Genomic DNA, 16,147 nt, shown 5'->3' with positions numbered 1-16,147 from the left:
TGAGGAAGGCCTGGGTCATTTCAGCTTGGTCCTATCCCCTGAAATCTACTCGCTCGGACAGTGCACCAAAGAGGCAACTTTTTACCATGTTAGCACTGACAGGACTGACAACATTCTCTCCATTTGGAATGTATTAACACATGCAATTATCAGCAAAACAGATTTAATGGAAGGAACCTCAGATCTGGAGAGTAGTAAAAAAACAACCATGAAGCCTGCACAGTTTCACATGAACACTGTGGAGGCATTATGCTACTATTTCTCAGTGAGAAGCAGTATGGAAAGCAGTCAATGTAAACTCAACATTAAAAATTTCACTGACAATTAAGGTGACAGATTAAACTGATCTACATGCAATCTGCAAACTGATTTGGCATTCACTGATTAATGCAGTAAATTAGATAGTAACATCTCACATGCAATGTTATAAATCACTAACTTCACTCAGCAATGTATATGTGGTGTCAAACAATTTTTGATGCTGTGTGATTAAATTTTCCATAGGTGAAGCACTGAGTATCTATTACAGTTTTAGGATGTGATTATGAACAGAGACTTTCAATTTCTGACCAAAATTACTTCCAGACTTTGTTACTGGAGTACTTGATACTGTTATAACTGCTGAGATTTCCAAAATTCAAGTAGAAATTGCATTTCATTATAGTGGAAAATAGCATAGAACCCTACTGGCACCAAGTCTGGACCCAAGTTTCTTTTTAGTGGACACACATGTGAAGGTGGAGAGATGCTTTAGAAGTGTGATTTATTTCTCCAAAAAGGTGCTTTCAAGAAGGGCTGAACTCTGAGTTCTTCTGATATTCAGTACAATACAGATCTGCTGCTTGAAAAAACTGCAGCAAGAAATGCCATAGAAGGGCCCTGAGATCTGTTACAAGTATTTGGCCCAACTACTGCAAACAAGACAGAATCCCTTTCTTTTGCTGTTATACAGGTGTTACTCTCCATGAGTCAACAGCACTCAAGTACTTTCAATGATAGCTGCAAATTCATGAGGTAAAGGTACTCACCTACACAAATCCCAGGCAGTGCAAGGCTCTAGTCTTACCAACAACAGTTCAGCTCACGGTTGTCAACACTAATGAGTTAAACTGGACTGCAATGATATCCTGGAGTTATTTGTAGCTGCAGTACAGGTAAGTCCCTTTGGTTGCAGGCAGACATCCTCTCCCAGCTGCATTGGCAGGAGACGTTATTGCTTACATCTGTTCAGGACCACTTCCCTCCTGATCCACTGATGAAGCAGCATGCACAAGTACTCCCTAATTTATTTCAGGTGAAGTTAGCCAGGTGAGCCCAGAACAACAGTTCTTACCTACCCAAGGATTTTATGTTAACCTAGCCCATTTTCAAATGGCAGCTGCTCTCTGGGCTGCGTTAAAACATCTTACGGACTCTAGTGATCTGCTTTAAGGCTAGAGGAGCAAAGCCACAATACAGTGGTGCTACAAGGTAGAGGAGCAACTCACTGGCTTTGCTCTAGTCGCTTTTAAAAAGCATCAGTGTGATATGTGAGATAATTCTGATACATTACAATATTCTTACTATTCTCATGCAAAGCAATTTATGGAACAGGGAGTACTTCCCTTTTCCTTTCTTAAAGAGGGCTATATTGTGGAACACCAGACTGCTAACTCCCATTACCTTTGCAGCTTTGGGAAAATTTGTAAACACAGCTTGGTCTTGATCTGAGATACCCAGCTCAAGTCTGCTTCTAAAACAAGGAGAATGGAAAAAAACAACTGCAAGTATGCTCAAGTCCAGAGCAAATTCTGTCTCAATTTAGAACTGCACAAGAGGGACCTTTCTTTAAATCAAAAATGGAGGTAAAAGGGTGCGTCTGTGTACAGGAAATCATAGCAGATTTTTGCAGACTAGTATTTAAAATTATTAAAACACAATGAACATATAACAACAAAAAAACACCTTGGTACAATTTTCTCTTCAGAAAAAAACATTTTGTTTTAAACCTTCCTGATAGAGAAGATACATTACACTAATGTAATGGAATAGAAATTCCCTGACATGACTTTTAATGGTATATCATCCTAAGAAGATCTGTCAGTTGAAATTTATGCTAGAACTCAATGATCTCCAGGAACTGGATTTGAAATGACTAACCACTGAATGTAACCAGTTATCTTTGCAGAAGTAGGATGACTTAAGGTTTAAGGCAAATGCTGCATATAATATAGATCTTAACCTCATTTAGAAGCAACGTTGTTTAAAGCTTTAAGTGATTGAGTTACCACTTCTGCTTAAACACAAGTGACAGGCATTTGCAAGGGTAATAAAAATAAGATAATTCAAGAGAGGGAATTGCACCTACTGGTAAGGAAGTAACTGAAAAAATAATGTGGATCATCTACTACCTCTCGTTGGAAAGCAGCATAGGATGTAAAGGCCAAATGCAACTCAATTTAGGTAGATTTTTCAAAAAGCCTTCATTGACATCTCCCATAAAGGAATGTGGTCAACAAAAAAAAAAAATCAAGGCTGTTACATATAAGTGATTTTGGTGGAATGCAGAGAAGCAATGTGATCTACAGGGCTCCATTAAGAAGGCTCTTCGCTGTAGCTCTGCTTCTACCAACAACCACTTTACTTTTGACGAACCACTTCTGTATCTGAATGTTTTTCTGTTTGAAAGGACTGTGGGTTTTTTTCAGAAATATACCTTCTTTTCTAGACCCATTCATAAACTATCTGCAGAGGGTAAAATCCCAGGGCTGATTTCTGGTTTATAACTTATGCAGGTTTCCCAGAACAGCTGGTGTTTTTAGTGCAAAGAGGCTTCTGGGTCTGACTGGAAGCATCCTGTCAAAGGCGCATGGATTAAGTTTCTATTGGTAATGCTGGTATTGTAAAGTATTCCTAGATAGCACTATTAATCTTGCACTCAACAGCCATTTAATTTTTTTCAGGGTTTATCCTAACAGACTTTGAATCAACTCCTGCAAAATAATTACTAGAAAATGATTTATCTAGCATGCTAACCAGTGAGCATTGAGGAAGTTCAATAGAGAATCCGTTTGTTAAAGGTTCCCTGTCTGACACTATTCATTCAAAAGTGAGGAATTGGTGACCAGACTTTATAGATTACAGGTATTAAAGCACACGCTGGCTTTAAAAGGATAGTTCTGTTAGAAATTCCAGGCTACAATTCTTCAAGCAAAGCATTGTCCCCTTTCTGACACTCTGATGATGCTATGATGTTAAAGGTGGAATGAATTGCTCTCTGAAGTGTCTCTTTTTCTCTCTGTTGACTACAGAGGGACCCTAGAGACTAGCTTTGACATGATGCCTAACTTTCAGATAGCTGAAGTCACAAAAGATGAATATCACCTTGTCTAACTTCATACAACAAAGCATCTGAATGTCTGAACTAAATCTTGCCTAAGGAGATTGAATCCCATGATGTCGTGAATTAGATGACTGGTTTATTATACAGATTTTATTCTCTGACAGTTCAGCTGAGGTCTAAACTGAGAATTGTGCTGAACTGCTTGGAAATTAGCTTTGCGAGTTGGAGTTTAGGAGATGATTTTTTGTCTCCTATCTAATGAAAATATTTTCTGGCTTTTGTTCAATTGCTAAGAAAAGCAGCCAGCATCAGCAGAATGTAGATGTGTTAAAAAAGAGGTCTCCTATACACTATTAAGACAAAGAAATAAGGAGAAAGGGACAAGTCCATTGCTGGGCTTTCTAAACTGGAAAATAAACTGTCTTCATTTCATCTAATGCCTTTCCTATGTACTCTTTATGAACACTTGGCACTTAGTAAAACCTGCACAAGCACAGCAAGATTCCTTAGGCAAGCAGCAAAGCTCTGCCATGACCAAGTGACTTTCGGAATGAGTGCAATTTCTGAAGAGGAGTCCCCAGAGATGGCGTTCAATTATACCAACATGGTTGCAGCTTAGGCAATGCCAGCATTAACAAAAAACTCAAAGCTGACAGCAAGCCTAGTCTTTCCTGTGTCATCAGTCAAATCCCTCAACTTAAACTTGTTAGAGATGCACCAGTAAACTGCCGGTTACTGTTGCTGCCACAAATGCCCTCATTCTGTTCCCTCACCACTTCTCTCTCATTTCTAAGACTGATGAAAGGGATATTTAAAATTGTTTCCATCTCCTCCCAACTAATTCCATCCCAGGTGTCAGCCAATCTAATGCTCACTCACTGTGGCCCAGCCAAAAGGCTTTGGTCATCTTTATTCACCTGTTGCCACTTGCCTTTGTATTTGTGCTAAGGAATTCACAATCTAATTTCTTTGTCCTTTGCTTGTACTCAAGTGCACAGTGCAGACCAGCGTCATCTGAGTACTGCTCTGAGATGGTACAGCAATATGAATAAATGGAAACAGTAATAAACTCCTCAGTAGTATTTACAGAACAGTATCTCTTGTGAGCTTGCAATGTAGGAAGAGTAATTTTGCATGACTGACTTCCATTTGGTGGCATCCTGCCCAGTCATGACACTTCGGTTTCATTTCAGCGATTACCCTAATTGTCCAGGAAAGGAATACACTGTTTACTTGAAAAGTCAAAAAATAATATGAACCAGAGAATGCTCTGACTGCTATTATACATGAGAAAGACAACTGTAATGCAGTTGTAATACAGACACTGCCGATGACCAGTACTGCTAGTAACAGAAGCAGCACATAGAAGCACATTTATTATAATTTAAGGGGACCTACGTGAAGTCACAAATTAGCCTACATTCTACAAATCAACAACTAAGATGAAGACTACTTGCTACAATATAAACTTATAATGGAGTAATAATTGCCCTAAAGGTTTTGTGATGAGATTAGGTAGGCAGGAATGTTTTATGAGTAAAGGAGAGCAGAGGAATAGGCTTGTCCAAATGAGAGAAATTGCCTGATTTCACTTGGGAGCAGAGGAAGTTGGAGGTGCTCCAAAGATGAAATTAGAAGAAAACAGAAGACAAACGGTAAGCATGGAAGGCCACTGCAAAGCAGTTTGCGCAAAGATGAGCAGGTCAAACATCTCTTGGAGTAGAACTTTTTTCCAACATATGATAGAAAAGGTTATTTTGCATTTCTCATTTGTCTTAAACAGTTTTAAGTTATATTTTTAGAAAATATACTTTGTACAAAACATATTTTGCAATTCATTTTTTATAAAAATCAATGTAACTTTATAGTAATATGTACCACTGCAAACACTAAGGGCCAGCTCCGGCCTCCTTTACCTACAGCGAAAGAATAGCTATAACTTAAACCTAACTCTTCTGTTTTCCAAACAAAACTCTTCTGTTGGCTGTGAGGAGCCCAGCAATGACAAAGAAACTGAAGTTCAAATCAGCAACGTTTCTATCAGACCTCGTGTTAAGTTCCTCCTTTATCAAAAGCTTTGATAAATATACAGGGACAGATCTTCAGCTGACGCAAGTAGTTGAAGCTCCAGCAATTAATGGGATGACACGCAACATGTTTTACAACTTTCACTAGCAGAAGCTCCACCCAAGTAACTTCATAGTCAGTCACTTCACTTCCTTTATTTTGGGAAATAGCTCACACGCAGTAAATATTTCCGCTACTTTGCTGTCTAAGGCAGTTGGTGATTTTTGTAGACAGGTGAGTCATTTTACTACTGCTTTGTTTCTGATGCGTACAATAGAAATGCCTGATGAGTTAATACTGTTGCCAAAACTTTATGCTTAGTGTTTCTGATCTTAGAGTGATTGATTTCTTTTTGTTATGATTTCATTAACATATGTTCATAAACACATGTACATACACTTGTCCCACGAGGTGCTTAAACAGTCAACAGTGACTTTCTGTAAATCAATAGCAACACTGACAATATTACAGAAATATTGAAATTTCATCTTTTCTTTTTTTTTTTTTAATGCAGTTGTTGCTTACTGCTCCAAATGATAAAAATCCAGTGTATAATTTCAGCTTAAGTGCATGGAATATTCACTGCTGTAGACTCCACAAAATCATTTACTCTAGATTGTGGCTATGCAAATCAACGAAAATAGCTGAGATCCCGGTATGCCACAACCCATTATCTCACAGAACCAGACAGATTGCTTCTCAACCCTCAAAGTTTTGACTTATCAAAATAGTTGCTTTGTTCATCTCCACTCACATCAAATGAAAAATCCACCATTGACATTATTTTTGGAACATGATAAATCTCTCTGTAAGCATTGACTAAGTTATACTTCCTTGTAGACCTGAAAAACATTTCCAAACTGCTTATTTTTCTTACAAATCTGCTGATATTCCATCAACCATGCCCCATGAACAATAAATACACTTCCATCTGGAATTGGACTCAGAATCCAGCTGACTCATTTAAGTGCTTGCAACCTCCCAGGTGTACAAAACTTCAGCACTGGCAATCATTTAAAGAAGGGGGGAAAAAAGTATTCTTAAAATTTCTTTCATGTAATAAAACCTGACTGGTAATTTAAGATCTTGCCATCCATGTGTGACTTCTGGATCAATATGCCTTACTAGCAGGGCTTTCAAAGGCTCAATTCATAAAAGCTCTGTATGCCTCATTTATGGAGATACTCCGTAAAACTGCCTCCATGGAAGCACAGTGCATAGTCTGTCCTTTCTCATCCTCACAGGTGGAAGGCATGCCTCAGTGCAATTCAGTAATGATGGGATTTTTGAAAACTCCCGGGGGACTAAGGAGCACAATTCCCATTAATCTGTGCTCCTAAGAGACAACTTTTGAAAGTTCTCCTCTTTCCCCACAATTTTCATGACTTCAAAGCAAAAGAATCACAACATACAGGTTTAATGATCCTGACCAAGATTCTGATGTGCAGCTATGGGCTGTGAGTTTCCAAATACAGCATAAAGGAGCCTCATTTGTTGAAAGGGCATGCACTCCTTTTCAGAAAACTTTAGTCCCCGTTACAGATTCTTAAATTTTTCAGGGAAAAATCAATGTACTGGGTTTAGTCAGTTGGCACTTCTATTTATGTATTATGGATTTGATTTGGAATTACAAGGTCAGAGCTTTTTAGTTTTAGTTGTTCTATTGCAGAATGTCTGCTTCAATGTATCCATCACTGCTGGCACCAACATGCCACACCTCTCCCACACCAGATACAGTGCAGAATTATTAAACAATGTCTGTCGTTTGGTGCAGCTATTGGTTTGCTAAAAAAGCTGGCTGCAGAGGATCATGCAGAAACAGAACAGCAGGACAAAGCAAGCAGGGCTCCCTAGGCAGAATAAGGAAGGTTTTGGACAAGAAAAGGGAAGAGCTGGACAGGATCTTAATAGCAAGACTGGGGCAGATTTGCAATGAGACCTCTCAACAGAGAAAACAAGCTGAACCTGAATACTTCAAAAGACAAGCCCTGAGGTATAGAAGTGCCTTGAGCCAAAATCTTAAGTCTTCACTACAGTAAAAAAAGAGGAGGAATTATACCTTTTCTCAATCTTGTATACATTGCACCACTACAGAGCAGTGTTACCTCAGAATACAGCATTGAGGTGTATGATTCCTATGAAGGCATTTAAAAAAATCAGGTTCTTGCTGCTGACATTATTTTGCCTTCTACACCATCTGGAAGTGCACACAGAAAATCTTCTTTCCTTCTTGTTCTCATTCTTGTTCTTCTTTTGCACGCTAATGCCCTTCAGGCTTTTTTGAGTCATGCTAGAAAATGGGACTAGCTTTCACCCGAACATCCATGCATTTATCTTTCCATTTGATGATTTTAAATGTTAATTGATTAATCCTTTTGCATTTCATTCAATTTTCACAATTCACTGAATTTCCTCAGTCTCACTTGGTTTCTTTGCCGGTTCAACAGAGTATCCACCTAGTTAGTTCAGTCTGGTTGACTGAGTCGCTATCTGATTAAGTTTGATTGCTCTAGTTAATCAATGGGATTGTAAATGTTTATTGCGATCACTTTCTAACTGGTCAAACTCTTTAATCATTTCCACTATCTAGACCAATTATTCCTGCCTGATATCCTGTCATTTGTTTTCAGTGTTACCGGTTTATTGCCATCTCTCCTTTCCTCATCTCTCCTTCTCTCGTTTATTCTTTTGCTCACACAGTCTGACTCCTATCTTTTTTGCTTGATCGTCTCCCTGTCCTGTTCTGACTTTCAGAGCTTCTCTGCTGTCATTCACCTCTTCTCAAAGACCACGGCAGTTCTTCGCAAGCATGAATTGAGTTGCATGGCCAGGTCTTAACATCTTCAAGCATCAGTCCTGTTTAAATCAAAAAACTTTCCTACAGATAACAGCAAACTTCATGGATCTATATAAAACAAACTCAGAGCAAAACTACCCCGACTTTGTTTTAGCAAAATCAAGGTTCTGCATGCCCTCTGTTACAGGCTAGTAGTCTTTTGAAAAAGTAGGGGTTTATTATGGAGAGAGAAAGAGAGATGGAGACTGTCATCTACTTATACAATGGAATCAGCTTGCATAAATCTTTGAATCTGGAGCAATACTGGTTTAAAATCATCAGGTCATCCATAAATTATCATTGTCCTCCCCATTTCTCAAGTGATAATAGTGAATCCTATGATTGTTTCAATAAATCCAAGCAGTTAAAACATCACAAGAATTAAGTGGCAGCAATTAATAGTAATAAAAATAAGTTCAATTTGGGGAAAGCAGATTACAGAGTTCATTTTCTTTCAGTGAATCAATGGCTCCCTTGTTGAAATAAGCCTTAATTAAGGGAGAAGGTCAGGATAAAAATCATATACAGCATTAAAAAGATAATGTATTGGCCAATTCTTCAAGGTGTTAAAAAGTACTTAAGACCCACAACTGCCAACATTTGCAGGGGAACTGAGGGATTTGCAGTGTCTCTCAAGTAGTTACCAGTACCTCCTAGGAGCAGGCCTTCCCTTTTGATTATCGAAGCTTTGGATTTTAAAGGCTGAGATTTCTCTATTCTGTTTCTTAACCCAAATCACCTAACCTTTTTTGAATTAGAGTAGATGACCTGCCCACTCTGGTAGGACTGTAACTTTGTCTAAGAAACACCCACATGCGGCCCTGCTGTGGCAGGCTCCAGCCTTTCCATCTTCTGTATGAATGCATCAATTTTAAAGACCAGTTTTACAGGCATTCTTACACCATCTAAAACATTTCTTTATACCTCCCTCCTCATATCTTAAAAACCCAAATATATCTTCAGTGGATTACTAAATAAACGAACAGAACCCTAGGTCCCATTCACTGACATACCAGCATGACAGACCTATGAAAACGAAATGCTCTAGATATCCAGGTTCATCTCCCCCTCCCCTTTGGTAAGGAGGCTAATGTTCTAAAATAGATTAAATTATTTAACATAACCATCACTATCTAAATTTGGCTCCACGAGAAGTAGGTGTTCATAGTCAGCAACAGAAATACATAATCACTAATTCATTACTGTAAGAAGCTACTCTACCACTAATTGAGTTACTGTGCCTTTTCTAGAAGCAATATTAAGACTAAATTGGCTTAATTTTTTATTCCTAGTGTTACTATAACTTAATTTAAAAAAGATGAAAATGAAAAATTAAAATAAAGAGAAGCCCCAAAACAAGTGCATTAAACTTATTTTACTTAACAGAGCAAAACCACAAGTGAAATAATTTTCACTTTGGAATTACCTTAAGATGATTTAACTTCACTACAGCCACCACACTTATCTGCAAAGCAGTTTTTTCTCCAATGCAAAATCCCTGCAGGTTTTAAACACTAGCAGGTTAGAGATGGTTTTTGGCACACAACATGAAGTCAGAGTAATCAGTCATACCTCATGGGGGGCAGAGGTGAACAGGGGGGAAAGTGGTTGCCAAAGCATTTGGAGGCAAATATTCTTAAAATAGTAAGGTTTTCCAAATGCCTACTTACTGAAATTACATCCACAGGAAAACCAGCTCAGTGGAACTGTATAAATAGCATAGGCCACTCCCAAGGAAAATGCAGCCAATCTGCCTAATTTATTTTTTTTTTTAATGAAGGATACTCAGAACTTAATCCAAACATACTGAATAATTCCCACTCACTTCAATTAACTCTGGATCTATCCTCTGGCTTGGTAAGCTCCTTAACCATGGCATTAATGCCAAAGGAAATTATCCAGCTTCCATTACACAAAAATGACCTGGGTAGGCCAAGTAAGTATTATGGTAAATGTTGGTCCTTAACCTCAGATAGAGACAACTACTTCTGAAATTTATGTTTATTTTAAAAAAAGCAGTCTTATCTATTTTTCAGTTTTATAACAATGCACAATACCAACTGTGCTCGTTGTTCTGTTCACCCATTCCCCTGAATTTCTGGGCAGTGGTGGATCTCCAGACCGTGAAAGATGACACAATTGATTCCACTGAAGGTACGTGTCTTCTCTCTACTGTCCCATAATTACAACTAAGTAAATAATTAATTAAAAAAATTGACACAATTAAGTTAGTTGCTTCATAAATCTTCTGTAAATATCTTGCAATTTTATTCAGTGAAATTTACCCAAAAGTTATACAGGATTTTTTATGAACAACTAAGTTAGCTGTAAGTGCATCACGTGGGACTTCACTTGGAAGCCTGCATTTAAATTTTTTACAGTGTGAACAATCACTAGAACAACCTCGCCAAGGACGTCGTAGAGTCCCCATCACTGGAGGTTTTCAAGATGCAGCTGGTCAGGGTGGTAGATAATCTTGTCTAGGCTCCCTTTCCCATAAAAGTTTGGGCCAGATGTTCTTTTGAGGTCCCTTCCAGCCTGAGCTGTTCTAGGATTCTATCGGATACACAGATACGATTTCAGTACTTGGTTTGGAAGATGTTAACTTTTCTAGGCAATTTCCAGTAGGAAGCATCAAGAACTCGTTTTGAAAAGGGGCTCACTCGTATTTCATTAAGTTCAGTTAACCACAACATCCTGTCAGCAAATTAATTTATAAGACAAACTGCAGAACGTGAGCATATATGGGAAAACTGAAATGATACATATTCAGGTTTTGTCTGAATACACAAAAACATCATTTTAGCAATGATTCAGATACATAAGTAATCCTGTTTGGAAAAAGCCCTCATTGATTTCCTGCAGTTGATTCATAAATCTGTTGCTAGACTATTTGTCAAACAGAAACATGAACAATTCTATCTGGCAGTTGCTCATATTTCTTCATACATGTTGCAAGTCCATATTCTTACTTTTTGCTTGCTATCTCTTTTTCCACCTTTAGGTCTTCAAAATTTTTCCTTTCTTGAGAGGTCCTCTGCTGTGGATCAAGGATTTTGCTTTTAGTACAGCCTTTACTTCAACTTCCAGAAATTTGCATACATATTATAACCATGCTATCGTTACAGAAGTAACTACTTACCAGATCTGAAGGTAATGAGTGTATTTCTATGTACTTCCAGTATCTAGTAAAAAAAGCTATTGCTGAGTGGACAGAAGCATTAACTTAATCATCAACACACAGTCTCTCCCCTCTCCAAAATAAATATATTTTTTATTTTGCTTACTGAGCTGGAAAACTTGAAAGCTAAGTGCTTCCTTTTGGACAGGCTGAGTGTCTGAAATAACTGCTTTTAACAGCCTCAGAGCATCATTAAACCTTTAACACGTTTTAAAAGCATTTGATCTCCACGCCCCTTACTTAAGAAGTTACTTAGAATTGGTAAATCGAACATTTCTAAGTAAAACAATGTCTTGCCATTTACTTGTGCTTACTATTAAGTACTTTAATTAAGACTTTTGGAAATAAGTTAGCAAATTAATTAATTTACAACTGCAATAAAAAATCAGTAAGAAACCCATTAAATATCATTAATAAGTCAATGCATTACTTAGGAAATGAACTCTATTTTTATTACTAGAAATTACCATCAACTATAAAATGCCACTGTACCAATTACTTTACTTGTAGAAGGAACAAATTCTTAACTGACATTATTAAATTAATATATTACTTCTCTGCAATTTGGTGGTTGTTTTTTTTTGCTTTGGATATTGCACTTATTTAAATAGTAAGTTGTAAGAAAAAAGATTAGGCAATCAATAGTTTAGGTTTTACACACTGACAAACACAATCTGCTTCACATTTAAGACAGTAACTGAAAGTCAGTTGGCTGTAGGATGATGGGCAATGCTACCTGTTGACTGATCCAAAATCTATAGAAGTCCAAGCAGCCTTTCTATTGACTGTAGGGGTTTTCTGATCAGAATCTAATCTCCTATGGTTCAGGAAAACTTTCTGTAAAAAAACCCCAACACTTCACATGTGTCAAGTGCTAAGAAGCCCTTAAAGAATTAAAGGCAGAGAGGATGGAGCTCATGAGAAGAAGAGTGGTGATGAACTACAGTAATGATAATGAGATGTATGAAATACAGTTTTGGCCAATCCTGAGCATTTAAAACACCAACCAACCAAAACCCTCACCATCAACAACACCCCCCTGCCCCCAACCCAACCCCCCCACCCCCAAAAATGAAACCCAAATGAAACCCCTCAATCTGTAAGGGCTTTTTGTTTTTGTACCAAGCTACCCAATCAAGACCGATTATATGATGGGAATTAGGAAGCGTGAAGATATTCAAGCAACAAATCACTTTGATTTTCTATTCTGCTGCACTGTTAAATGAAGAAAGGGAAATGTGGAGTATAATTAATACATTGCAGTGGTAGAGTTATGTTTCCACTGAAAAAAATTTAGTTAGATGGGATAGGAATCTAGAATTTTTAAATTTAGAATTTAAAAAAAGTTTTACTAGCATCTGAATTTTTAAAAAAATTATTTTCCCATTCAATCCCAACTAGGCTGCTATTTTTTCAGTTCAAATGCAATAAAAATCCCATCTTTTCCATGATTAAAGAACCCCAAAAAATGGAATTCCCAATGCTCAAAAGCAAATTTCAACCTCAAACTTCTACCTTCTTCAAGCCCCTGTTGACATCTAATTTAGATCCAAACCTGTGTCCACCTATGGAAATGGTAGCCTAATTTCCTAAAATCGTCTATACACCTTCATTTGTTTTTAAATTGTGTATATGGTCTTTAAAAGGCTTAGAAAAATTAGGCTGAAGGCTTGTTACTGTTTCTCAGATATTTCTTTCCCACGTTCACCCTTGTTTTAGGTGCTTCAGTGACATTATGGTATCCAAGTAGCTAAGATGCCCAAAGGCTTCTAAAAGCTGCAGAAAAATTAGATTTAGATAAATCTTTTCTTATTGCTTTTCCTATTTCCTCCAAGCCTAAGGTGCCACCCTCGGCTGCTCATCAGCACCTTCTTTTCTAGGAAAAGGCCACAGTACCATGGCTTCAGCTGTGTGCAAAAGGCTTAGCAGTTTCAACCAACTGAAAAAAGAAAAAGTGATTTTCTTCCCTGGTGGTATGGTATTCATGTGTCCTGTAAGCAGAGCAGGGGAGTAGCCAACTGCTACAAATCTGTAGACAAAATGGGAGATTTGTTCCTTCTTTTGTTCACAATGTATCTTAATAGCCTCAGCAGCTGACATCTGTCATCTGCAGAACAGTGCCCAGTACTGGTACGAGCTCATTCAGCCAACATTACCCTTTCACTCAGCTGACTGTCCTTTACCTACGGCTCTCCTTCAAGCACTCCCAGGAGGAGAATCTATATACCTTCATGGGAACTGAGTATCTCCTGTAGTCTGTCATAAAATTTGTTACAATGAATTCCCAAAGTACTGTGGATTTGAATGACTTCTGCCCCATTCACTTTTTTGTTTTGGGTAGTTGCAATACTTTATTTTCAGCCTCAGAGAGACACCAAGATGTGTTCCATACATCCACAGCAGAACACCTACATTCTGCCTGAATATGCCTTGCGCTTTCATAGAATCATAGAATCATTAAGGTTGGAAAAGACCCTTAAGATCGAGTCCAGCTGCTAACCTATCACTGCCAAGTCCACCACTAAACCATATCCTCAAGCACCACGTCTACCCTTCTTTTAAATACCTCCAGGGTTGGAGACTCAACCATCTCCCTGGGGAATTTCAGCACAATGTCAGTCTATTCCTTGTTGGAAATAAGAGATCACCTTTATGTACGGACAGTGCAGTAAACCCCTTAATACAACTGACCTTTGGGGAAAGCAACATAAATAACCAAAATAATGTATATTCTCCAGCAGTTTTCCCTTGCCTTCTGGCATGAAGCACTACATTTACATACATATTTGAATTGATAACAGAGCTTGTATTTTAAAAAGTAACCCCCATTAAGGTAGCCCATTATTAAAATCCCACACACTACATTGAGCTGTTAGGGGTTACTCAGCAAGAACTGCTTTGGAACATTGCCAAAGAAAGGCATACCTTATTAGAATCAAGTTTTCCACAATTGTTTAAAAAAAAAAACAACCCTGAAATTTGTTACCAGGAGCATAAAAAAGATTACTTGCAAGCTATCTGTCTAGGAACCACTCATCTGTTCTACTTTCTGCTGCAGAAAGTGAAGTCGTCAGGATAGGTATCTGGCAAGCCAGGATGAATTCTGCTTTGGTTCCCCCAAAATGAAATTTTCCTATAAATTATTTCCAAAGGTGAAAAAAAAAAATGTTGTTTCCTTCAAGAAGTTAAGTTTAAGGCAACATTAAAAAAATTCATCCCTGAAAGGGACCTTTTTTTTTTATTTAAACAATTGATTTGACAAGCAGCTTTCATTCTGTGAAGGTTCTGTAACAGGCAGAAATCATGCTCCTCTCCAAAAAGGCATCAAAAGACTATGAGCTAGAAGCAATAAAATATCTTATGTTACCTGTACTGCAGTTCTTCATTGCAAAGGAATCCACAGCCGCTACGCTCTTGTTCCCATTAGCGACATACTCCAGTGAGATCCGAAATGGTTTCTCTAGATGTCCAACTCTCCTTTGAAGCAACACCCATCTGGTCACATCATACAGCGAGAGGAGAAAGCAAAGGAGAAGAGCGGTAAGAAAGGCTACTTTACAAGGACCAGGTCCTCCAAAGCAGCAGCTCCACATGTGGCTAGTCATACTGTGCTTCCTACCCCAGCCCTCACTCTTCTCATGGTGCCCCATGGTCAAGGCCTTTCCCTCCCAAGAATTTTGCAAAAGCAATCTTCTAAGCACCAAGATTTCTACCCAGCTAAGATGTGGAAAACCCAGCTAAATAGTAGCTTATTGCTCTCTTCTGTCACACTTCTCTGCTCCCGGATTTCTCACAGATGCCTGCCTGCTGTTTAAAAGAAGACTAACTTTCTTTGCAAAGCAAGCTGTGAAATGTGTAGTGCACATGCACACCCTCTTTAAATATTACTCCGCCTCCTTCTCACCAGCAAAGTCTCTTAGTCACTCTCAGGCAATAAGCCAGTCTCCAGGGCTTGCACAATAGCTATAATTGCCAGCACTGTGTTGCTGGTTGAGGTAACACACTTTCCTTCTAATGTGCCTGGCTGGAACATGTACACGTGCATGAGGCACTACAACTAAAACATGCCATTTCACCTCCTTGCACTTCCTCCCAAACAAACAAAAAGTCCCACCAATTAAATCAAGGAACCAAGGACCCAGATTAGCAGACCTGGAGACTAACATCCACATTCCAAGAGTGTTTCAAGTTAGTCTGCTTGTTGCCAAAAAGTAAATGAGAACAAGGAGTCTGTATGAGTTTAATTTACTCTCTGAGACGCTAGAAGACATCAAGACATGGCTGTCTTTAACATCTACCTTCTCTCCTCTAATCGGCTGGGTCTGCTGCTCCGCCTGAAACACCTTGCCAGCCAGCACAAGAAGTACCCCTAGACCCTCAGCTCTTACACATCACCTCTGATTTAACTATCAAATGTCCTGCGTACAGCAAGACATGACTAAATGTAGAGAGTAAAAATATAAGTATCCATCTTTTCCCCAATATACTGGAATTCTGATCCGCAAGGAAAACTTTAAGGAATAAAATACTTGTATGATAACATGCTCTGGCCCATTTCATCTTTCATCCTTGGGCACAGGCTGCCAGTAAAACCACTTGTTGACAACATTTGTGAAGGGCTGCTTCCCAAGAAGCATGTATTACTTTAGCAGTGATATAGAGCCCATCATGCATTTCACCCCACTTCATTCTGTGCCTGCTCACTAACTATAAACATGGTCAGAGACAAGAGGTCCTATGA

General features: G+C 38.4%; 1 protein-coding gene across 1 annotated transcript in view; it reads right to left on the bottom strand.

Annotated features, from left to right (window-relative positions):
- Window positions 1-16,147, bottom strand: part of ALK (ALK receptor tyrosine kinase) — a 239,075-nt gene that overhangs the window by 99,058 nt on the left and 123,870 nt on the right. The window contains exon 4 of the mRNA XM_064446430.1: window positions 14,774-14,901. Within this exon, the coding sequence (XP_064302500.1) occupies window positions 14,774-14,901 (128 nt within the window). The remainder of the gene's footprint in view (window positions 1-14,773; window positions 14,902-16,147) is intronic.

This window comes from Phalacrocorax carbo, chromosome 3 (genome assembly GCF_963921805.1).
Source record: "Phalacrocorax carbo chromosome 3, bPhaCar2.1, whole genome shotgun sequence".
NCBI lineage: Eukaryota > Metazoa > Chordata > Aves > Suliformes > Phalacrocoracidae > Phalacrocorax > Phalacrocorax carbo.
This window is presented reverse-complemented; position numbering and strand designations above follow the sequence as displayed.